The sequence below is a fragment of the Cervus elaphus genome, chromosome 8 (assembly GCF_910594005.1).
Source record: "Cervus elaphus chromosome 8, mCerEla1.1, whole genome shotgun sequence".
Lineage (NCBI taxonomy): Eukaryota > Metazoa > Chordata > Mammalia > Artiodactyla > Cervidae > Cervus > Cervus elaphus.
In genome coordinates this window covers 44,663,843-44,688,680 of record NC_057822.1, presented here as the reverse complement: position 1 = coordinate 44,688,680, position 24,838 = coordinate 44,663,843, and the positions used below count along the sequence as shown (strand labels likewise).

The window sequence follows — 24,838 nt, the reverse complement described above, 5'->3', positions numbered from 1 at the left end:
TTTTCCGCTGGATCCCAAGCCCTCCCACCACCTGATCGCCACACTCACTCCACACACATCTTCTGGTAGAGGAGTTCCAGAATAAGGAGTTCCTTATTCCACTTATTACACTCCCAGGGATCCAGATCTGGATGGGCTCCATTGCATTGGCCCCCCCAGGCCCCCACCAGAGACCCTGCTCCAGTCAATCAGCAGGCTTTTGGCTTAGATTTTGGTGCCCCACTCTCAGGAATTATATCACTCCAAGCCTCATCATCATGGTGGCTTTATGTGTAAACAGGCTGATCCTTAGAAAGGTAAGAAGGCAGGACAGAAAGACCCCTGAATTCCAGAAGACAGGGATGTGGGCCACCACTCGGGAAAAGAAGATGCCAAAAGGAGAAGCCAGAGTGCTCCTTCACCGACTTCACAATTTCACTAAAACATTGGCCCCATCTAAAGCATTGCCACAGAGCTGAAATGACAGCTACCCGACCAAGTTACGTCATTAAACTCTCATCCTCATCTGACCCACTCCAGTGTTTGTTGACTGAGGGCAACTGTCTGATTTCTCAACCCTGAATCAGGAGTGTTGGCAATTGGCCAGGCCACTCCTGAAGATGGAAGTTTCCCAGGGAAGCTCTTGTCTTTCTCTGTAGAGTGTCGATTCTCACCAGCCCCTCCAAGATCCAGTCGGACGCCCCATCATGCACCTATCGGGTCTCAAACACGCCACCGGGGAGGCCGAGTTTTGTGATGACATCCCCATGGTGGATAAAGAACTCTGCATGGCGTTAGTGACCAGTGCCAGAGCCCATGCAAAAATCATGTAAGTAAAAGAAAAGCTTTCAAAAAAACTCTTTCTAAAACACACTTGGGGATTCCCTGAAGCAATGTGACTGTTCTTTTGAAATGTCGTAAACCCAAAGAACCTAATGGAAAGAATGTTTAAAAGGTCACTAGCCCCAGGAGGAGGAAAGGAATGTCACTAGAAATGAACATCATGAAAGGGAGAAAAAAAAATCAGAACTATGGGCCCTTGCTTTCATCTCCCTGCGGCAGCCTCAGGCGTGGCTCTGAGTAGGGCTAATATTAAAACCCTGAACTAGGTTATTGCTGAATGGTAAATGTGGCCACTGTCTGAAACTTCCTTAGGATGCCCCTTGCCACAGCCACGATGGCCACCCCCTCCTCTCCTCTTCCAGCAGCTACAGTGTTATCCCTGGCCCAGCAGGGAGGCTCCTGGACCCTGCTCTCTGGCAGGCCAGCTCTGATTGGTAAGGGCCTATAGTCCAGTTGTCATATATTTTGACTTTCATCCATGCTCTATCCCTCCCTCCCTCCAAGCTTACTGATTCCTACTTCTCAAATATATCTCTTTTTTCAGATCAGTTGATTTGTCCGAGGCCCTTGAAATACCTGGGGTGGTTGATGTGATAACAGCGAAGGACATTCCAGGCACCAACGGCACGGAAGATGACAAACTGCTGGCCGTAGATGAGGTGAGGTGTAGAACGTGCTGTCTCATGTGACTTGGTGCAGATGCTCACCAAGGTGCCGCCTCCAGGCAGCTTTCCATCCTCTCCCAGCCCTCTCTGCCACTAGGGGCCAGGAGTGCCAGTTCTTCCAGCTTCTCTCTAATGCTCCTCTCTCTCTTCTAATGCTTCTGTGTGGGGCTTCCCTGGTGGCTCCGGGGGTAAAGAATCTGCCTGCAATGAGGGAGACCTGGGTTCTGTTCCTGGATTGGGAAGATCCCCTGGAGAAGGGAATGACTCCAGTATTCTTGCCTGGAAAATCCCATGGACAGAGGAGCCTTACAGGCTATAGACCTGGTCACAAAGAGTCGGACACAGCTGAGCAGACACGCTTTCACTTTTCAATGCCTTTATAGACCTACTCTTCTGGAATCAGGAAATAACATTGCAAAAAGGAAATTTATTACAGAAAAACAACAAATACTCATTTTCCCACTGTGTACCGTTGAGTCAGTTTACTCTCATTTGAAGAATAAGCGCAAGAACTGGCGTGTATCAGGACGGAAAATCCTTGAAAAAATCTAGACAGGAGAAAACAATATACAGCCACTCTCCATTCTTTACACTGAACTCTCTTCCTTCCTGGACCAACCCTCTCCCTACCACCTCCCACTGACCTTCGCATATTCCATTTTTAATAAAGTTGCTCATGTCATTCCTGCCCTTTAATTCAATTCTACCATCATTCACTGGGCATTTGCTTTTGGAGCCAAACTATCTTGATTCATGGTCTCGCTCTGCCACTCACTAGCTCTGAATCATCGCCTGTGAAACGGTGTCTTGATACCTGTAAAATATCATCACCTGAAAAATGGGAATAATGAGAGGAACCCAACTCATTGTATTGTTATGGAACTTAAATGAGCTGATACATGTGAAGCGTTTAAGCAATGCTTGGCATGTGAAGGTTCTCGCTAGGTGTTAGCTACTGTTGTCACATCTCAGGCTGTTTCTCCTCCAGCCATGAAACAAACCACTGTTCTTTCGGTTTCCACATGAGGCGGTTGGCTATTGCTTAGGAGCTATGTTATCTTCTCGGGCTGCCAAAACAAAATACCACAGAATGGGTAGCTTACAAAGCAGAAATGTGTTCTCTCACAACTCTAGAGGCTAGAAGTCCAAGATCAAGGTGTTGGCAGGTTTCTCCTGAGGTCACTCTTGACAGTTTGCAGATGGCTACCTTCTCCTGTGTCCTCATAGGAGATGGCCTTTTCTCTGTGTATGAGCCTCCCTGGTGTTCCTATCTCTCCTTTTTTTTTTTTTTTTTTGGCCACGCCTTGTGGCATCCAAGATTTTAGTTCCCCTACCAGGGATGGAACCCATGACCCTGCAGTGGAAGCGTGAAGTCCTAATCACTGGGCCATGAGGGATTCCCTTTTCTCCCCCTATGTCTTCTCATAAGGACATCATTCATACTGAATTAGAGCTCCAACCTTAGGGCCTCATTCACCTTCAACCTTCACCTTCATTACCTCTTTGAAGGCCTTATCTACAAATACAGTCCCATTGGGGGTCTGTGCTTCAGTTTGGAGACTATGGAGGGAGGCACAGGAATCATAGTGTACAAAATATACTCTCCTTATCTTTAAAATGACTCCATGAAGGCATCACACATGAATGAATCACCCTCAACAGAGGACATAGCAGATTCCCGTCACAGCCAACTTCACATCCACTCTGGGGCTTACATTCAATTGAGTAAAATGGCTAATGAAACCATATGTATGATTTAAACTAACTTTTAAATTAAAAGTTTAAAGAATTTTTTTCTTAGCCAAACACATTATGTGACTCTAGTCTGGTTATTATTGGTCAATAATGGTAACTAAGGCACCAGCCATTGGTAGGTTTTCACTGATAGTACTTTTACCCAGAATTTTCCCCCTGCTTCATGCCTATACTTTTCACAGGTACTCTGCGTGGGCCAGATCATCTGTGCTGTGGTTGCAGAAACAGATGTACAGGCAAAACATGCTATTGAAAAGATAAAGATAACTTATGAAGAGCTGGAGCCCGTAATCCTCACCATCGAGGTAAGCACAGTGCCTGGGCTCTCCTATAAGGTTGTAGAATCAAAAGTCCTTTGTAAACTTCTTAATGCAAGACTTATTCAAGGCTCTACTTCTTTCTCGTCATTGGTTTACTCTGGGAAAATCAACTTTTTCTGGAAGGTATTACTTGCATGAATTAAAATTAGCTTTGGTTCCAAGAAACAGGAAAAAAAATAGAAGTTTCTTTCTCCTACACATTCAAAAAAGTCTAGAAATGGTCAGTTTCAAACTTGCATGTGGCTCTGAGTGTCAGGGTCTGGGCTCCTTATATCTATTAGTAGTTGCTGTTTCCTGCGTGGTTTCCATTCTCTAGATCACACTTCGGTCCACAACAGCTACTGAACACTGACCTTTGAGTCCACACTTCAGTCAGCAGAGAGAATGAGGCAGTGATGAAGAGAATATCCCCTCCCCTTAAAGACACTTTCCAGAAGCTGCACATAACCTTTCCATGTCTCTTTGGTTAGAACCTAGTCATGTACCACACCAACACACCTAGAAAGGGGGTCTGGGAAACATACATTTTATTCTAGGTGGCCAGGTATTCACTACAAACTGGGGGTTCTATTACTTGAGGAAAATGGTGGGAATGCATATTGGGAGCAATAATCTTTCCAAAATGGAGCCCAAAAGCAGTGGGACTTTCATGATGGAATTCCATAGAAATTTCCATCCTCGCTTCTGGGTCTAGATGATGGAATACAAATGCAACTTCCAGCAAAAATAATGAATTTAGATTAGAAAAAGCAGATGTGGATTTATGGCATTTGTGTGCTCTAATTCAATGAAAGATAAGTTCATATCAATTAAGTTTAAAAAAAAGATTACTTAATTTTGGCTTGTGAAAGAAATAAAATTTTTTCAAAGGCCCTAGTGAACCATTTGAATATTTTAAAAACGTCCCTAAAAGGTACAACTTGATCAATATTCAGAGTGTTAAAAAGGTCATGTTTCTAGTTCTTTCTAAATTCAGTTCAGTTCAGTCACTCAGTCGTGTCCAACTCTTTGTGACTCCATGAATTGCAGCATGCCAGGCCTCCCTGTCCATCACAAACTCCCAGAGTTTACTCAGACTCATGCCCATTGAGTTGGTGATGCCATCCAGCCATCTCATCCTCTGTAGTCCCCTTATCCTCCTGCCCCCAATCCCTCCCAGCATCAGGGTCTTTTCCAATGAGTCAGTTCTTTGCATCAGGTGGCCAAAGTACTGGAGTTTCAGCTTCAGCATCAGTCCTTGCAATGAACACCCAGGACTGATTTCCTTTAGGATGGACTGGTTGGATCTCCTTGAAGTCCAAGGAACTCTCAACAGTCTTCTCCAACACCACAGTTCAAAAGCATCAATTTTTCGGCGATCAGCTTTCTTCACAGTCCAACTCTCACATCCATACATGACCACTGGAAAAACCATAGCCTTGACTAGATGGACCTTTGTTGGCAAAGCAATGTCTCTGCTTTTTAATATGCTATCTAGGTTGGTCATAACTTTCCTTCCAAGGAGTAAGCGTCTTTTAATTTCATGACTGCAGTCACCATCTGCAGTGATTTTGGAGCCCAAAAATATAAAGTCTGACACTGTTCCACTGTTTCCCCTTCTATTTCCCATGAGGTGATGGGACCAGATGCCGTGATCTTAGTTTTCTGAATGTTGAGCTTTAAGCCAACTTTTTCACTCTCCTCTTTCACTTTCATCAAGAGGCTCTTTAGTTCCTCTTCACTTTCTCCCATAAGGGTGGTGTCATCTGCATATCTGAGGTTATTGATATTTCTCCCAGCAATCTTGATTCCAGCTTGTGCTTCTTCCAGCCCAGTGCTTTTCATGATGTACTCTGCATATATGTTAAATAAGAAGGGTGACAATATACAGCCTTGACGTACTCTTTTTCCTATTTGGAACCAGTCTGTTGTTCCATGTCCAGTTCTAACTGTTGCTTCCTAACCTGCATACAGGTTTCTCAAGAGGTGGGTCAGGTGGTCTGGTATTCCCATCTCTTTCAGAATTTTCCACAGTTTATTGTGATCCACACAGTCAAATGCTTTGGCATAGTCAATAAAGCAGAAATAGATGTTTTTCTGGAACTCTCTTGCTTTTTCCATGATCCAGCGGATGTTGGCAATTTGATCTCTTGTTCCTCTGCCTTTTCTAAAACCAGCTTGAACATGTGGAAGTTCACGGTTCACGGATTGTTAAAGCCTGGCTTGGAGAATTTTAAGCATTACTTTACTAGTGTGTGAGATGAGTGCAATTAATTAAATCAACTCTATTCCAAATTCCCATTTTGTCAAGTTTGCAAGAAGTTCAGGCCACTCTTCTCGGCTCACACCCCTTTCCAGAGTTGTACTAGGATCCTAACAAGGGTTTTTGAAATTTCAATTCCAATCCCATTTCCTCAAGGGGGGAAAATGGCACCCAAAGGTACTCATGAAATACCTTGGGACTCAGAATGCTTAGAGATCTAGAGTTGCCTCAAAATAGGACTCTCCACCATCAGCAAAAAGAGTTCTTCTGTGAAGAAAAGTAGGTAAAAGAACAGTCATATATACCAATAGTCATTCATCCATTCATTCATTCACATGACTGTATATTATGAGAAGCAATATAGAGTTCTGTCTAAGAGCACTGGTTCTAGAACCAAACTGCCAGGTTTGAATCTTGGCTGCAGCACTTCTTATCTATGTGACCTTGGGCAAGTTTCTTAACATATATGTGCCATAGTTTCCTCCTTTGTAAAATGAAGGGAACAGTGATAATACCTGCCTCATCAGGTTGAAGACTAAATGAGTTAATAGGTAATATGCAGAAAGCATGTAGAACAGTGGCTGGCACCTAGTTAGTGTCTGCTAAATATACATATATTATACTAAGATTATACTAACTTAGGACATATTTACAGATGACAATAAACATACTTCCACACATACTAGATTGACATACTGAGATCTTGGTATAGCAAAAAAAAAAAAAAAGGAAAACTTCAGCTATATTCTTCATTTTCTGCTGCTTTGAGAAATCAAGCATTTATTATTAGGCAAGAGGTTTCTGAAAACTGAGCCAGGCTTGAAAACTGCCTCCATCACTTATTTGACGCATGACTTTGGGAAAGTTATTTGAACCTCCTTAAGCCCAGTTTCTTCATGCGGAAAGTGGAGAGAATAATAGAATTCATGTGAGAATATATGTAAATACACTGTCTATTGTACAGTGTTTGACACAAAACATGCACTCAATAAATACTAGCTGCTTTCACTATTCTCATTGTCATTAACAAAAAAGGCCATGGACTTGAGACCGTTAGCGAGTAAGAACGCAGGAGTCAGGTACCCTTGTGAAATGTGGAAAACACCTGCATCTAAAGGTTATTAGGCATTATCATTACAGGGTAATAATCCTAGATTTCTTAACATTTGGAAAATTCTGTTATTAAATTAGTGGGTGATTTGAGGAAAACTGTTTTCTGGAGGGGGGAGAAGTTGCTTTGCATTTTGTTTCTTTTGTGGGGGTCGATCTTCAACACTATACTCTTGGCAAATGGGCATATTTGTGCTTACGGTGAATAAATTAAATTTTTTTTTAAAAGAAAAGAAAGAAAGGTTAAGCAAGAATCAACTGTCATAGATCAATCCACAGAACGGCAGGACAGGATGGCTCCCAGTATTCATGTGTCAGTCAGTTCATAATATTGTTGCAAAAATAACCTAGCATAAAGGGCCAGGAAGCCCTTATGAGATATGCCAAACACACAAAGAAATGAACAAACTGCCTACCATATCTCTGTTGGGTTTTCTTGCCCCAGAGTGCATTAGGACTTGAGTCCTCCCCTTCAACGTGAAGTCTGACACAAGTATTTTTATTCATGAAGCAGGAAAAGGGGAGGGCCATCATGGTGTCCCCAGATCTCAAACCATAATGTCTCTCTAACCCTTGCTGGCTTTCTCTGCAACTGAGAAGTCATTTCCTATGGCATCCCAGCTCTGCGGGGAGTCTGCTACTCAAGGACACACTCCCTTGCTGGCCTGTCTCCTTTCACGTGTCCTAGCAGATGGCGATTGTCGGAGTTTGCCGGCTTTTGAGTAAGAAAAATTTGCCAGTGGAAGGAAACAACAAAAAGAATTAGCTTTTTTTTCTTCCTGTCACTCAGGATGCCATAAAACACAACTCATTCCTGTGCCCTGAAAGAAAACTTGAACAAGGAAACATCGAGGAGGCATTTGAAAAAGTTGATCAAATTGTTGAAGGTGAGTGACTCAGGATGTTTCCTAGAATATTTGTGCGATTCTCTTTTGAAACAGACAGGAGAGCACGTGATTTCCTCTCAGAAAGACCACCCCCTAAAGTCGTGGCATTTTGCCAAAGTTCTCCTCCTTTGCTTCCTCTCAAATTGTGCATGTGTTGCTTGGGTTGGGAGGGGGGCAGGTAGGGAGCAACAGAATAAATAGAAAATTCCTAAGACTTTGATTAGTCAAGGACAGAATGAAGAACAAAAGCAGAGATTTTCAACTTCTTATCCAGAACCGCAGTCTGTGAAACAGATGACCTCAGTTGTCACAGGACAAAACACCTGATCATCAGTTTCTCAATCAGGACAAATCCAGCCAGCCAGTCCATGTCTCACTTGCTTTTGAATTCCCCAACCAGCACACACCTTCAGGCACTTTCCTGTTCTCGCCCTTAACAGGGGAGGTTCATGTTGGAGGACAAGAGCATTTTTACATGGAAACACAGACAGTGCTAGTTATTCCAAAGACAGAGGACAAAGAACTGGACATTTATGTGTCAGCACAGGATCCAGCCCACGTGCAGGTGAGGTCCAGTATCTCCTCCACCTCCTCCCCAACTTCCCAATTCCCTCATGGCCTTCAGCCTCCACAGCCTCACAACGGCCCCCATTTTACCTGCAGAATCTTAGAATCTAAGTATTATACATCAGCAGAGCAACTGATGTATAAGACCCCGGAACCAATTTTTATGTTTTCCGGTCTCGTCAAGTAAATGAAAGAACAGCCACAGCCAATTTCAATTTAAAGTGAACATTCATTGGCTTCATGCTTAAATGTGACAGTGATTGGATGACACAATTATACCTGTACTTGATTTTCCCCTAACATAATCACTACAGGCAACCTTTGGAGTAAACACAGCACTTCATAACACATTATCATTTCCCCAGCCATAAAGTGCTCTGGGTTTTAGCTGCAAACATTTCTTCCTCTTTAATAGCTTGTCAGGAGTTTGCTGGTTTTCACCTTACTGGGACTTTAGGTATAGGCATTGGGCTAGGATCCAAGTTTTGACAGGAATCCAGAACTCTGACAGTTTCCCTTTTGGAAAAGACCACTTTTCTGCTGGAAAGTTTGTTTTATGGAGATTAGCAACATTTATGAACTCAGTAGAACTCTGAAAGGTTCAGACTGTCTCAGTTGTTTATTTCTTTGTTTTTACTAACAGTAGGTGTGGATGAATTTTGTTGTTATGTTGTGTTTTAGGAAGCAAAAACCTTCTTTACCACTTCACCCTTGTAAAACTTTCCCATCACCTACCTTTTACAGAAAACAGTGTCCTCTACTTTAAACATCCCCAGCAACAGGATCACCTGTCACGTAAAGCGAGTGGGTGGAGGTTTTGGCGGGAAGATAGGAAGACCGGCTGTCTTCGGGGCTATTGCAGCTGTGGGTGCTCTCAAGTAAGTGCACCTAGGGACACGGGAGGGCATAAAATGCACAGAGCTGAGGGCACATCAGCGGCCTGAGGGTCACTCGGGCTGCTGTCATCACCATCTGGGTGTCCTTGGGCAACTCAGCCTCTTGTCTCTTTTACCCACCCTCCCAAAGTTATTGGAAAAGCCAAATGCACTTAGAAGTTTGAATAGACTAATTTGCTCTATAAAGGAAAAGTGGTGTTATTAGTTGAACACCTCCAGAGCTGACACTGCCCCATCCTTGAGCTTCATGGAAGGTGACCCATTTAGGGGTGGGCAAGTCACCTGCCCAAGTGGAGTGCCAAGGGAGAGGCTGCTCCCCCACTTTTCCTTCCTACCACCAGCTGAAGACAAAGTGGGGTGAGGAAGAAAAGTCTCCCTGCTCCTGGGAAGGGCTGGCTCTTCAATGGATGTTCAGTGGACACAAGACATCCTCAGACAGAGCTCCTGGTCTAACCTCAACCGGAAGTCTTGCTCCTACACTCTTCATGCTGTTCAAGTGCTGACTTTTCTATTCCTTGTTCATTTTTATGGCTGTTTTGTCTTGTTTTGTTACTATGTCAAAACACCAACTGTCCTGCAAATTTCAAAGGTCCTGCTTCCCTTGACAGTTTCCACGTGATTCAGAGGTCCCAGAGCACTCAGACATGTGTCTCATTTTGCAGTGACAGGTGGGGAGAAGGCAGAATCTGAATCGCATCCCCAGTTTTTTCATAATGAAACTCTATTCACACCCACCAATGACTCAGCAAGGAATAATTAATTCATTGTATTTCCACCAGGTTTTGTGCATTTAAGTCGTCTCAAACAAGACTGTATGTTAGAATCATCTAGGGAGCATTTAAATCCCAATACCTAGGCCGCCCCTCATTGACCCTGGCATCAGTCTATTTTAAAAATTCCCCAGTAATTCCACTGTGCATCCAAGTATGAGAACCAGTGCCTCAAGTTACTATCCCTGCTGTGCATTAAGTAGTCCCCAGAGCAGTGTTCCCAACCTATTGATAATAAGAGTCTCCCAAGTTCATAGAAAGTCCTGCCTCCCCACCCCAGACCCAGTGAATCAGGATGACCAGGAGATGGACTGGAAACTACATTTCACCGATGCTCCAGGTGATCCTCACCATTAAAGAAAAAAGAAAATTCTGGTAGAATCGTGGGTTTTCAACATGTACCTGAAGACCCCTGCATCAGTTCATATCAGTGCCTAGCACACCGTATGCAATCAGCAAATGTACAAGTGATGGGTGGATGGTTAAGTGAATGCTTGTACATATGAGTGGCAGGGTGGATGAGGGATGGATAGATGGGACGGTAGATAGTTAAATGAGAGAATGGATAAATACGTAGGTGAATGGTAGATGAGTAGATGGATGAATGGATGGGTGCAATGGAAGAAGAATCTAAAATTTGTTTTTTTTAGAACTGGTCACCCCATTCGTCTTGTTCTTGATCGCGAAGATGATATGTTAATAACTGGGGGAAGACACCCATTATTTGGAAAATATAAAGTAAGTATTAAAGAGGAGAATACTAAAGTACCTCATTTTATTTGAATGGTTTTACCCTTTTCTACTATTTTTACTTTGCTGAATTCTAAAAACAATCATCTTAACATCTACAATGTTAAAACGGATGCTGTGTATTTGAATACTCATAATATTTTGTGAAGAACTTTTAGTAAATCTATTATAAAATTATGAAGAAGCTAAATGATAAAAAATACAGTTTCCAATAATGATAAAAACACTATTTAAGGAACGGGATTTATGTTAGTGATTCCTCAGAGACAAAGTGAAACCTTAGACATTTGTTATACCAAAGCTTCTTGATGATAAAAATATTATTTCACAATACAGATGTTTGGAAATGATTTGACCAATTTAACTGCAAAATCCTTTTTTACAAGTGTTCCCACCAAACGGTTATGAGTGTCACAAAAAGCTCTTTTCAAATAGGAAAAAGAATCCACTAACTAGTGAAATAATTTAAAATTGTCTCAAATTAATCCTTTGTATTTTTGTGCAACAATAGCATAAACACTATGGTAAATAATTGCTGGGATCTGGCTGACAACAACACTTCAAATTTGTGGCTGAGTTGTTAGGACAGATCTAATGTAATTGTTTCCGTATCAAACATGCTCTATTTGGGAATTGCTTATGGCATACACATGGGCTTCCCAGATGGTGATAGTGGTAAAGAACCCACCTGCCATTGCAGGAGACATGGGTTCAATTCCTGGGTCAGGAAGATCCCCTGGAAGAGGGCATGGCTAACCATTCCAGTATTCTTGCCTGGAAAATCCGGTGAACAGAGGAGTCTGGCAGGCTACAGTCTGTAGTTTCACAAAGAATCGGACACAACTGAAGCAACTTAGCACACATAGCATACACATAGATTTTCTGTCCGATTTGGTTGTTGCTTTCGATTACTAAATTATTCTATTCTCTGTAACTAAACCACAGCTTTCCATAGCACAGCGCAATTTTATTTCTTCCACTGACATTAGTAATTTTTCTAATTAGAGGGAAAGACCATAGCTGGCCAATAAATCTTTTTTTCACCTTCAAATGAAAAATAAATGAATACTCACAACTCTTATTATCGTCTAGGCCCAAGAGCAATGTGAAGGCACCCTCTGGGATTGTGGGAATTGGTGTTATGGTAGCTGTTGAGTTCTTTGGTTTGGGCTGGATTATAAATCAGGCTTCAATTATACCATAGTTATGAGACTGTTTTAGTACTAGTACTTATTAGGAGGGTTCTAGACTATAAATATTTTGGTAATTATAGTAATACAAAATATAATTTTAAAAAACAAATAGACTTTTTGAAAAAAGTTTTATTTTTAAATATAATTTTACTTCCAATATTATAATGTGTATGTATCCTCAAAGTTTTGCTTGGTTATTTATTCAGAACTATTCATAAACTAGCATAATAAATGTTTGTGTGTGCATAAGTCCTTCCCAAATCCTTGAAAAGTTTATATTCAACAGTTTAAGAATACCTCTGCTCCCTCACTTATGGTACTGTTTTGCTTAGCAATCGTTTCTTCCTGAAAACTTCAGCCTAGCATTTGTCAAAATTACCATAAATTCTAAACTTGTACATTTTGCTTCATTTCCTAACTTTTCTGATTTGTTATCCAAAATTTCCCTTGTAGTATGAATATGGTAAATGGTTCCATCAATGTATTTATCCCTGTTTTCAAAAAGGCAAAGGAACCAGGGTCAATTCTTTCTTGGTGGAACTACACTAGTGAGTGGTAATTTTTCTTTTCATTCTGGGCTGTGCAAACAAAATGGTCTAGGTGGGAGGAAGGGAGTGGCAACTTTAGAAAAATACAAGGTGCACTCAGTAAGTCCTGGTAGTAACAGCAGCTCACATTCATGCCATCTTTCAAGAGTGACAAAGTGCTTCACTAGCTCAGTAAGATGAGGGCAGTCATTCCTGTGTCCATTCCCCAATCTCCAAGGCTTTCTCATAACAAGAGGCACTTCTATTCCTTCTGACACACTCTGGAATCCCAGAGACTTTCCCACAAGGCGGAAAACCAAAGACTAAATTAGAAGGAAAATCAGTAAAAAGTGAAGAGAATCTTCCAAGAAGAAGGAAGAAGGGGGTAGCAATTAAATGCTGGGAGACAAGCAAGGAGTTTAGAATTCCACACTGACTGTGAAACCAGAAAATTACACGTTGAAAGAAAAGAGCTCAGCGAAGTTCAGGTCAGAGGAGGTCTTTGTCTGCCAAGCAGTGAAAAACAAGGGACTATCCAGCCATAGTCCACCATAGAGCAAATGGGAGTGGTCTGCTTGAGCTATGGCTCAAACTTAGCATCAAATTCCAAACATATCGTAAAATGTCCATCATTCGGTGACAGGTGGGATTTATGGACAACGGGCGAATCAAAGCTCTAGACATCGAGTGCTTCATTAACGGAGGGTGCACGTTGGATGACTCAGAGCTGGTACGTATATCAGAAACCAGTGCCATCCTGGTTTGTGAACAGAATGCAGAATTTCTGTGTGAGTCTTTGTGGAGCAGTTTCTTCAAATACTTACCTCGTTCCACAAGCAATTCAACACTGTATTTGACTTTTAGAGAAAAGAAAAAAAATGTTGTCCGGTATATGTAAATATCTCCTTTTACTTTAGGTAACAGAATTTCTTATCCTGAAGCTGGAAAATGCATATAAAATCCGCAACCTCAGGTTCCGGGGCCGTGCATGCCTGACAAATTTACCATCCAACACGGCCTTTCGAGGATTTGGCTTCCCCCAAGGAACCCTGGTAACAGAATCGTGCATCACAGCTGTGGCCGCCAAATGTGGCCTTCCTCCAGAAAAGGTAAGGTAGATATCAAAGTCATAACCAAGGCTACTGGAGAATCAGAGGAGGCAGGAAACTGGCTACCCAAGGAAACACCCTGGAAGAGCCACACAAATTAGACCTGGCTCGGAACTCAAGATAAATTAAGGGCTATCTAAAAGAGTTCACCTCCACATATTGGCCTTCCTCTTTTTGCAACAATTTATTTTCTTCCTTTCTTAATTTGTACAAAAGGAATTACTCTTTTTAAAATTCAAAACCATACTGAAGTTATTAAAGTGAAAAGCAAACATCTTTCTTTTTTATCCCCATCCCTATTGGTTAAGGGTTAACATTGTTAACAGTTCTGTTTACTGTTCTAGCTCTTTCTCTGTTTACCCACCCATCTGTATTTCTACATACATAAACATTAACATATGATGGATAGGTGCACTTATATGCATATTTTCAAAATGAGACTATAATAAACACATAATTCTGCCCCTTACCTTTTCTACTTGACAGTACTCCTGGCCATCTTCTCATGCTAGTAGAATGAACTACTTCATTCATTTTCATGACTGGATAGTACTATTATGTGTCTAAATTTATTTAGACAATTTACTATTGATACATATTCAGTTTGTTAACCATTTTTTGCTATTTAATTGGTATTGGTACAAATGTACCAAGGTTATATCTTTGCCTTGTTGTGTGTATCTGTACAATAAACTTACAGAAGCAGAATTGCTGGTGCACTTGAAAACTCTTGAGAGGTACTGCCAAAAGAATGCCCTCCAAAAATATTATTTTGTGCAAGATCCTAAAGTGTTCATAATATGTACAATATGCCAGACCAAAGAGAGGCAGCCACTGACAATTGAGATAATTGTTGATAACACTTTTCCAACTCCTCACTCATTCCAAGCAAATCCCAGCCTACTTTTTCCACTTCCATCCCCTGTTTCCCCCAATAGAGACCCTCTGCTGCAGCAAGACTCTCCATGTCTTTGAACTTCTTTGTCATTAAATTCAACAGGGAGGACCACCAGGTCTGTGAACTGTAATTGTTGGGGGTACTTCTTATGTACAGGGGAATGCCTAAATATTGAACAAGGGAGATGATGGTTATCCCAAGAGAAGTCACATAAAGTGTTCTGTGGATACAAAGGAGACAAACATCACACTGGCTTGGTGGAGGGTATGGAGCAGAACTTCCTGGAGAGGATGACACTGGCGTGGCCTTGAAGATATAATAGCACAGAGAATGAAAGGTCATGTGGGCCAGTGGAACACTTGAACAATGAAAGGCAGCTTCATTGTGGCTCCACTTCTTTATCTACAAAATGAGGACAACACGACTCACCTCACAGAGTTCCCACAAGAAATAAATGAGTTAGCATTCATGAAAATGTTTGTTTCCATAAACCGGTACTATTCCAGTGTAACTGCTATTAATCGTAACTCCTTTATCATTAGAGTGATTGGGGATGATGAAAAACCCTGAGCATATCTCAGTGGGCTCCCCTGCTTCTTTGTCAGATGTTGCAAGTTTCTAGGGCATGACACACCCATATTTAAATACATTTTTTAAAGATTTGACCACACATTCCAAAGGCAATTGGAAGGCTTAGAGAAGATCTGCTATTTGTCAGTAGGTGCAGGGCTCTCCCTCTCTAGAAAAACAAGTCTTCCTTATGACAATAAATCCTTGCTTTAACATACCATCTACTAACTCTGCTCCACCCTTTGAACCGTGCAGGAAAAAAAAGGATACTCTTCCTCCTTCAGCGCCTCCATCCCACTGCCCTTCACAGATCAGTGAGTACCTCTACTCTGCCCTTTAAGGAGGCAGAAACCCTGATTGGTGCCCTGAAGAAAAGAAATCATGCTTCATTATTTCTACAAAAACAAAGACTGAGCTCAAAGAAAAAGAAACAAAAACCCTGTCTTCTCCCCACTGAAGTGTATGCCTTAGTGGGGAGGCTTCTCAGATCTCTATTTCGCAATCACTTTCTGTCTTATCATAACTAGTGATTCCATTTCTCACTCGCTTCAGATTAGGGAGAAAAACATGTACCGAACAGTTGATAAAACCATCTACAAACAAGCGTTCAACCCTGAGAACCTGATAAGATGTTGGAACGAATGTCTGGACACGTCTTCCTTTCACAACAGAAGAATGCAAGTGGAAGAGTTCAATAAGAAGAATTACTGGAAGAAAAGAGGCATTGCGGTGATTCCCATGAAATTTTCAGTCGGCTTTGTTGCAACAAGCTATCATCAGGTAAAGCTTGCATGTGTGGGTGGTAACCCTCCTATAGGACACACTTGGCTCTGACTTGGGGAGAGTGTCACATTTCCCCGGGGCACTGAGCCCCTCCCCCAGCACCTGGGAGAAGTAAGCAGTCCCCCACCTGCAAGCACTTTCAACACAGTGCAGCAGAAAAACACCTCAGTGGCAGAAAACGGCATCCGCGAGCATGACAGCCAGAGCAGCAAGACCGCCGAGGTGGGGCGCTGGCCACACTGACCCCACTGTTCAAACAGGAAGCAGGAGTAGGAACTTCCTGTGGTTAAGTGATTCCTGTGATCCGCTGGTTAAGGCTCCGTGCTTCCAAAGCAGGGGGTCCAGGTTTGATCCCTGGTAGGGGAACTAAGATACCATATGCCCAGCAACCAAAAAATAAATATTAATAACTTTTTAAAAGGGGGACAGGAAAAAAATAAAAATAAAATAAAAGGGGGACAGGAGCCCATAGGTCCAAAGAGGCAGGAGGAGGCTAACTGTTAAGTCTACAAATCTGGACTGAATCAATCAATGGAGCATAAACGATCCTAGATAGCTGCCAGGGTGGTTTTTCTCTCTGACACCAAGTGTTGTCTTTTCTCCTTCAACTCCCTGACACCAACTGGGTGTCCAGCAATTCAGTTCTGGCACTAACTACCCAGAGTTAGCACAGACCCCAAAGATCAAGAGCCGAGCGTACATACTCTCTCTGTCCAGGCATGCCCCCTCCAGCTTATGGATGTGTTCACCAACCCGGAAGCTCCCAGAACCCTGACATTTGACAAGGAAGGGTAATGGATTCATTACATAGGTATGGTTGATTACATTATTGACCATGGGTGGCTGAACTCAACCTCCAGTTGCTCTCCCCTCCCTGGAGACTGGGAAACAAGGCCGAGAGACGGCACCCTCTGACTGTGTGGTTGATTTTTGTAGTAATGAGCACCCACTCTGAAATTATTTACACTCCCTCCATGAACCATCCCATGAGCATACAGAAGATGATAAATTCCAAGGGTTTTAAGAGTTCTGTACTAAGAACCAGGGCCAAACACTACATTTGGGGGGGGAGGGAGATTATTATTTTTTTATTGAAGTTTAGTTGCTGCACAATACTTAACAGGTATACGGTATAATGATTCACAATATGAAAGGTTACACTCCATTTATAGCTACTATAAAATATTGGCTATATTCCCCATATTGTATAATATATCCTTGTGCTTCATATTTATTTTTTATTATACCACATCTCCCCTCACTTGTATGGCTCCCATATCCTACTCTCTACCATCATCCATGGGAGCAAATTTCTCATCTTGCTACAAAAAAAACCACCTTTCAATCAAGCACTGACTTTGTCTCCATTTGAAAGGCCTCCAGCTTCCCCACAGAGTTCTAAATTGAGGCACCCAAGAATCATCTGCTTGGGAGTTGAAGTGTGTTATTCCAGGTCAGCTGATGACTCACAAAGCTGGAACACTCACTCTCTCAATTAGGTATGAGAAGCACTGTCCTCAGAGAGAGTCAGTGGGCCCACAGTGAATAAGTACTATTATTAGCACCCACAAGCCTTGATGCTCTGGAGCTGCTCCAAGCCACCCTGGGCTTCTGGGCATCTCCAGACATGAACAGATTAAAGTCCCAACTCCTCCTCCTCCTGGAAAGAAAAATGCCACATTTCCATTCGTCCAATTTAACAAATACGTATTTAGTGTCTCTGTGATTCAGACCTGCTCAGAGTTCTCTACAGCACTCAGAGATGAGCCAGACCAGGGCCCCTCCTCTGAGAGACACTCAGAGAGGAGCTTGTCACGCTAGTGTTCATTCCCCATGGCTGCCGTAACAAAGCACCACGAGCTTGGTGGCTTAAAATGACACATTTGTTCTCTCAGTTCTAGGGGCTAGAACTTCAAACTCCAGGTGTCAGCAAGGCCTTCTGAAGGCTCCAGGGAAGACTCCTTTCCTGCCTCCTCCAGCTTCTGGGGGTTCCTGGAGTTTCTTGGCTTGTGGCTGCAGAACTCCAGTCTCTGCCTCCATCTTCACGTGACCTTCTTATGAGGACCCTAGTCAATGAATGTAGGGTCTACCCTCATCCAGTACGGGTGTCTCTAGTGGCTCAGACAGTAAAGAATCTGCCTGCAATGTGGGAGGCTCAGTTTCAATCCCTGGGTGGGGAAGATCCTCTGGAGAAGGGAATGGCTACCCACTCCAGTATTCTTGCCTGGAGAATTCAATAGACAGAGGGGCCTGGCGGGCTACAGTCCATGGAGTTGCAAAGAGTTGGATATAACTGAGTGACTAACACTTTCACATTTTTTTCACTTTCTAATCCAGTATGACCTCATCTTGACTAATTATACCTTTATAGACTCTGTTTCCAAACAAGGTTACCTTCTGAGGTTCCAGGTGGACATGAATTTGGGGTATAGGCAGGGACACTATTCAACCCAATGCACCCCCATAAGTGCCAAGGAGGGGTGACTGATCCTTCCTAGGGGGAATAAGATGGGTTCAGGGACATTTTCACAGAACAGACCAGGGGTCTGAAGACCAGGGAAGGGGCCAGGAAGAGAGAACCACACCAGCAAAAGCACAGGTCGGCAAGGAGCAGCTCTCAGGCTTGGAAACAAGGAGGGAAAAGACAGCTGAATCTGGGAAAGTTCTAGAGACCAAATCCCAAAGGTCCTCAGATTGTAGTCAGGAGCCAGTTTTCCCTGACAGATGGTGGGGAGCTTTTGTCCACCTTACCCAGTGGTGAACCCCTCTTCCCTCTGATTCTATTCAGTGGTCATTTAGGGGCACCCTTCCCGGGCTCAGTGGTAAAGAGTCTGCCTGTCAGTGCAGAAGCCACAGGAGATGCAGGTTAGATCCTTGGGTGGGGAAGAGCCCCTGGAAGAGGACATAGCAACTCACTGCAGTATTCTTGCCTGGAGAACCCCTTGGACAGAGGGGCCTGTGGGCTACGGTCCATAGGGTCGCAAAGAGTCAGACGCGACTGGGTTACTAAGCATGAGCACGTGCCCAGGCTCCACAGAAGCGTCTGGATCTGCTCTCCCAGGGCCCCTCCGCCACGTCCATTACCTCACAGAACTGCTCACGATGACGACTCGCTCTCCAGCCTGCCTCCCACTACCCATGAGCTGCTTAAGGAAGAACCGCATCTTTTTCATCTCCACACACCAAGCTGAGCACAGGTTGGCATGTAACCTGTGCAACCTGCAATGTTTCAGAAGCTGGTTGAGTGGTCAGCCAGAGAACTGAAGCGGAGAAGAGGCTTTCAAATAGTTGGAACCGATACTCACAACCCCCAAGGTATCCAAAGGGGCTCCCACTGAAACCAGGCTCCTTAGGAATGTTCTCTGTAGGCGACTTCAGCACTTCGGCATCCTACCAGGGGAGCTCTCTCTCTCTCTCTCTCTCTCTCTGCCCCCTGCCACTCCGCGAGCCTGGTGTTTCACCCCCTCGGTTCTGACACCGAACCTCCCTACACGCTGACTGGCACCAAGCTGTGCTTTCTGTGTTGTTTCTCTAGGCAGCTGCGCTGGTTCATATTTACACTGACGGGTCTGTATTGGTCACACATGGAGGCAACGAACTGGGACAAGGTATTCACACCAAAATGCTGCAGGTGAGAGAAATAAAATCCATCTCTCTATATGCTGTTGACATGGCTGACATTTGGCACTAACTTCAGAGTTAATGACAACCCCCTGTATGCGCACCCTAAGAGCTTCACTATTTAGTTGAAAAACTTCTTACATATTAGATGGAATGGCAAAGGTGGTAGAAATCCATACATGTGCAAACATCCCTGGAGCTTGGCCAGGGTTTATGGACGGAGGTGGTTCTTAGTGAAAGCCTCATTGGTGGGCCTGCAGAGCACTCAATCCTTTGGCCACCTGATGCGAAGAGCTGACTCATTGGAAAAGACCCTGATGCTGGGAAAGATTGATGGCAGGAGGAGAAGGGGATGACAGAGGATGAGACGGTTGGATGGCATCACTGACTCGATGGACATGAGTTTGAGCAAGCTCCAGGAGCTGGTGATGGACAGGGAGGCCTGGTGTGCTGCAGTCCATGGGGTCACAAAGAGTTGGACACGACTGAGTGACTGAACTGAATTGACAGAGCACTGCTGTGGGTACACATGCAGGTTTATCCAGAGTAGGGGGTTTCTCAACTTTTCTATTTTGAGACCAGTATGTATAATTTTTAAAGTCTGGACAATAATGTTGGGTGGCTAATATATTGTTTTGACCATCAAGGACAAGTAGTTCATCAACTGTCATCATCCTATAATTTTTTAAAGATATTTTAACACACACACAAATACACAAAGTAGGAAGACATAGTCCCAAAAGAAAGAAAGAATAATCCATTAAATTGAATAAATTTAACTGTGAAACTGAAAGGCAGTCAGTCATGTCTCAGACTCTTCACAATTCCATGGACTGTGGCATGCCAGGCTCCTCTGTCCATGGGAATTTTCTAGGCAAGAATACTGGAGTGGGTAGCTGTTCCCTTCTCCAGGGGATCTTCCCTATCCAGGGATCGAACTCAGAACCCAGGTGTCCCGCATTGCATGCAGATTATTTACAGTCTGAGTCACCAGGGAAGCCCAAGAATACTAGAGTGGGTAGCCTATCCTTTCTCCAGGGGATCTTTCTAACCTAGGGATCGAACCAGAGTCTCCTACACTGCAGGCGGATTCTTTACCAGCTGAGCTAATAGGGATTTATGTATAATTTACTAGATTGTTATGGTGCACATCTGCAACTTTTGACCTCTCAGCCCCTCAGCTCCTTTGGAATGCCTCTCCCACACTCTATGTAGTTTTGAAGGATGCCTCAATTCTGGTACCTTTTAACCTCATCCCCCTCCTTGCCCCAACACCTGCCACAGATATAGACACAGGCCCCTGGTCTGGTCAGGCATGGTTCCTGAACCCTGCTGGCTGCAGAGATCAGTCTGGGAAAAAGACATGGCCAAGCAAATCTAATCAGCATCCTTTCCTGGGGTGCTGTGTAGATGCCAGGAGAAAGGAACTATTTTTCCCTTGTGGTTGCTTAGCCACTATGCTATAGGCCAGGGGTTGTCAGGGGCAATTCTGTGCCAAAGATGAAACTCATCTACAGTTAGAAATAACATGACCATTATCATAGAAAGACTGTGAAAGACTGTGAGAGGAACTGAATGAGACCACAAAGCCCCTAGATACAGATATACATGACAATAACTCCTCCATCCTTCCCAGGTGTGTGAACCAATAAATTCCTTTTGGATTTTCATCACCAAGAGTTAATCAAATTGTCCTCTTTTTTTCTCATTTTGTGTCTTTCTGGAAAAATTCAGTCACTGAATAATATTAGTCTGAAGGTTAGCAAGTATGAACAGGTTCATACCTGCAGACATCTAGAAAAAGTGTTTTTGCAAAAACTAAAAAATAATATCAGTCAAAATAATGTTTTTTTCTTCCTTACCTCTCTTTCTTTCTCATTTCTTCTTGGTTAAACATCTTCATTGCCACATGTGTCCACTAGAGAAACTGGAATGAAAATAACAGAAAAGAAAAAATGAACAGCACATACTAGAGGAGTATAATCAAGTGGAAACAGATAGAAGAAAAGAGTGACATGACATATGTGCTCAGTCGTGTCTGAGTCTTTTGTGACCCTGGGGACTGCAGCCCACCATGGGATTTCCCAGGCAAGAATATTGGAGTGGGTTGCCATTTCCTCCTCCAGAGGATCTTCCCAACCCAAGAATTGAACCCGAGTCTTTTGTGTCTCCTGCATTAGCAGATGAATTCTTCACCCCTGCAACACCTGGGGAGCCCCAGAAGAAAAGAAGGAGGAAGCTAAAGTTAAGCTGGGGGCACTTCCCCGGTGGTCCAGTGGCTAAGACTCCATGTTTTCAATGCAGGGGGTCTGGATTTGATCTCTGGTCAGAGAACTAGATCCCACATGCTGCAACTAAGAGTTTGCATGCTGCAACTAAAGGTCTGATGTGCCACAACTAACTAATAAATATTTTTTAAAAGCAAAGTTAAAGTGGGAACTAGGGCAAGAAATAAGACAGGCCCTCACAGTCCTTGCAAGTTCATCTGATACAAGTACCAACAGACTTAAGACCAAACTCTGAATCAGTCAGTTTAATTTCTATCTCTCTTCCTGCCACTGTCACCAAGTAAATCTGAATAAATTCAACTTGGCCTATTCTCTACACATGCAAAATTTAGAAAATAGGAAATCCTTAATATCCTAAGTACACTAAATTTGAATTGAAGAACTGCTGTGGAATAGTACCAAGAAAACACTTCAAAAATTAGCATGAGGTCTTACTAAAAAGTGGTTTTAATTGTTATAAGATGCATTATTTTAGGCTTTAGAGGATATTGTGGATGTAATAAAAATAAATTTTTAATTAAGAAAAAGAATGACTCAAGTCTTCAAAGAAGTTCTTACCAGACTCGAAATTATTTCTTTTTCTCATAGGTGGCCAGCCGTGAATTAAAAATACCCATGTCTTACTTGCACATCTGTGAAACAAGTACAGCCACGGTGCCTAACACAATCGCTACAGCAGCGTCCATCGGAGCAGACACCAATGGCAGAGCCGTGCAGGTGCTTCCTCCTGTCTGTCTTTCCCTGGGTGCTTTCCCCACATCTCTGGTTTTCGTAACTGGATACAGGCACAGTGGTTGGCTTCAGAGAAGTCATCTGTGTCACGGAGTGTAGGCTTGGGATGACCAAAATGCCTGGAGAGTGTGTCAGTTGGACCTAAACTGAGGTGACAAATAGACCCAGAATATAATGACTCCAACACAACAGAAGTTCTTCTTTTGTACGTATAATAGTGCAGAAGGAACGCTGGGTCATTTGAGCACCCAGATTGATGGCAGTTCCTCCATCTTCAACATGTGGCTTTCAAGGTTGCCCAGAGTATCATGAGTGAGCCAGAGAAGGGAAAGAGCATGGGGGAAGACCTGGGAGGAATACAAGTCACTTCCCGTCAGCATCCATCAGCAGAACAGCCTCGGGCAATGTCCAACAACAGGGGAGGCTGGGGAAACCTGGAGCAGTGGGAAACCATGGGCCCAGCTCTGTGGAAGAGGAGATATTGGCAAACAGTCAGTCTCTGTCCCTGGGAGACATAGAAAGATGACATCTGGGTGCTGCATAATGCAGACCTGTGCAAGGCTCCACTGACACACGCAGGTTCTTACAGGCAGGTAGGCAAGCAGAAGCCAGCCAGGGAGACCTGGTGCAATTAAAGTTTCTACATCAGTAAGAATTCTACTATTTCCTTTTTTTTGTACTTATTTTTCTTAACGATGTATAAAAAAGATAAACTTCACTAATTCAGAATAGAATGATGACTTCATATTTCTTAATTCAAAGATCTTACTGCATGTATTTTTGAAATAATATCTATTTTTCATGTTTCTGTTATAAACCGTCCACTTTTTCCACTGGGACACTGAGGGGAGACATATGTCCTTACTCCCAGGACACTGCAATTATGCTACCAAGAAAGACCACTTTCAAATCCATCTTATCATTGTGGAGACATCTCCAAAGGACTCAAAAAATAGACTCATTTTGCTCAGAACAAGTTGGGAAACCTCAAATTCATAACATCCAATTTTAGATAGACTCAAACACAAAGCAAGAACTCCTCAGTGTGTGGTGGTTGTCAGCCCAAACCATGCATTAGTCTGTCTTCCAGAGTTCTAGGTTTCTGTATCAAGAATCAGAAACTTTGTTGATATAGCTTATTACAAAAACAAATTTATTTTCTCACTTCACACTCAAAGCCAATGCCTTAACTGCAGTAGTTTGATGGTGGATGGATGAACAGACAGAAGGATAAAAGGACAGACAGAGAGTTGAACAATATTTCAGACCCAGAGGGATACTGGCATATCATTGTTATAGACTGAAAAGCACAAATCTGAATGAAAATAATTTTGTTCCACTGATCGTAATGGCTAAAAAATGAAAAGAAATTTTATCATGAAATTTTCATGAAATTTTTCATTTCATGAAAAAATGAAAGAAGGTTAGGGTTAGGAACAAAGGGGGAAGGAATTAAGAACATGAATATTCTTAGAAAGGGGATCTGAAAGTATAAATTCAACTGAGCCCATGTTTTCACAGGAAATGAATGAGGAAGAGAAAACACTCTCTAACAGAATATGCGCTCCTCGGGGTCAGGAGTGGTGTGATACCATCCCTGAGTTCCCCCTGTGTCGGTGTCAGGCACCTCATAAGCATTCACTGAACTGATCAATTATCCACCAATGTTCTTTCAAGTTTTTTCAAATCCTTTCAATATCCTTTCAAATCCTAACCACCACAGTCTTCTCTAACGAGCCTTCACTTCTTTACTCTTTTAAGAATGCTTGTCAGATCCTTCTGAAACGCCTTGAGCCCATCATTAAGAAAAACCCAGAAGGTGCCTGGGAAGAATGGGTAAGTTCTGCTCTGTCTGTAACTGCAAATGAGAAGGTAGTCCACACCGGGGCCGAGAGTGCTGTGGTAGTGCGTGGTCATCCCACGCGGACTCAGTCCTAGGAGCAGGACGCTGTGGAGAGAGCAGGATTCCCAGGATTGCTTTATGAAATATCCCAGGTGTTAGTAGAGTAAGAGCCAGGAAACAGCATCGCTGAGGGGAGCAACAGAAGTGTGTGAGGAATTACCAGAGACTTACCCTCTCTGCCTGAATAGGAAAGAGGAAAAGACAGCCTTCCTAAGCCGTAAAAATGTGATGCTTTAAGTAGGGAGGGAGAAAACTGAAAAGCCTAACTGTGAATATGCCTCAAGGGAAATGACTTATTTCATCCAACTTAGCAATGTCCTATATCTTATTTCATTAAAACAATTATCTCACACTGGCACACGCATTGGCCAGAGTTCTGACACTTAGAAATGAAGCTGTCAATACCTTGTGAACTAAGCCCCTATATCAC

General features: G+C 43.0%; 1 protein-coding gene across 3 annotated transcripts in view; it reads left to right on the top strand.

The window, feature by feature from the left end:
* LOC122698812 (aldehyde oxidase 2) overlaps positions 1 to 24,838 on the top strand; it is a 79,524-nt gene that overhangs the window by 35,515 nt on the left and 19,171 nt on the right. For all 3 annotated transcript variants that reach the window (XM_043910436.1, XM_043910435.1, XM_043910437.1), the window contains exons 17-29: positions 639 to 808; positions 1,367 to 1,481; positions 3,425 to 3,547; positions 7,705 to 7,801; positions 8,242 to 8,366; positions 9,113 to 9,246; positions 10,685 to 10,772; positions 13,148 to 13,234; positions 13,422 to 13,613; positions 15,634 to 15,861; positions 19,400 to 19,495; positions 22,362 to 22,490; positions 24,267 to 24,341. In XM_043910436.1, coding sequence (XP_043766371.1) covers positions 639 to 808; positions 1,367 to 1,481; positions 3,425 to 3,547; positions 7,705 to 7,801; positions 8,242 to 8,366; positions 9,113 to 9,246; positions 10,685 to 10,772; positions 13,148 to 13,234; positions 13,422 to 13,613; positions 15,634 to 15,861; positions 19,400 to 19,495; positions 22,362 to 22,490; positions 24,267 to 24,341 — 1,659 coding nt within the window. The remainder of the gene's footprint in view (positions 1 to 638; positions 809 to 1,366; positions 1,482 to 3,424; positions 3,548 to 7,704; positions 7,802 to 8,241; positions 8,367 to 9,112; positions 9,247 to 10,684; positions 10,773 to 13,147; positions 13,235 to 13,421; positions 13,614 to 15,633; positions 15,862 to 19,399; positions 19,496 to 22,361; positions 22,491 to 24,266; positions 24,342 to 24,838) is intronic.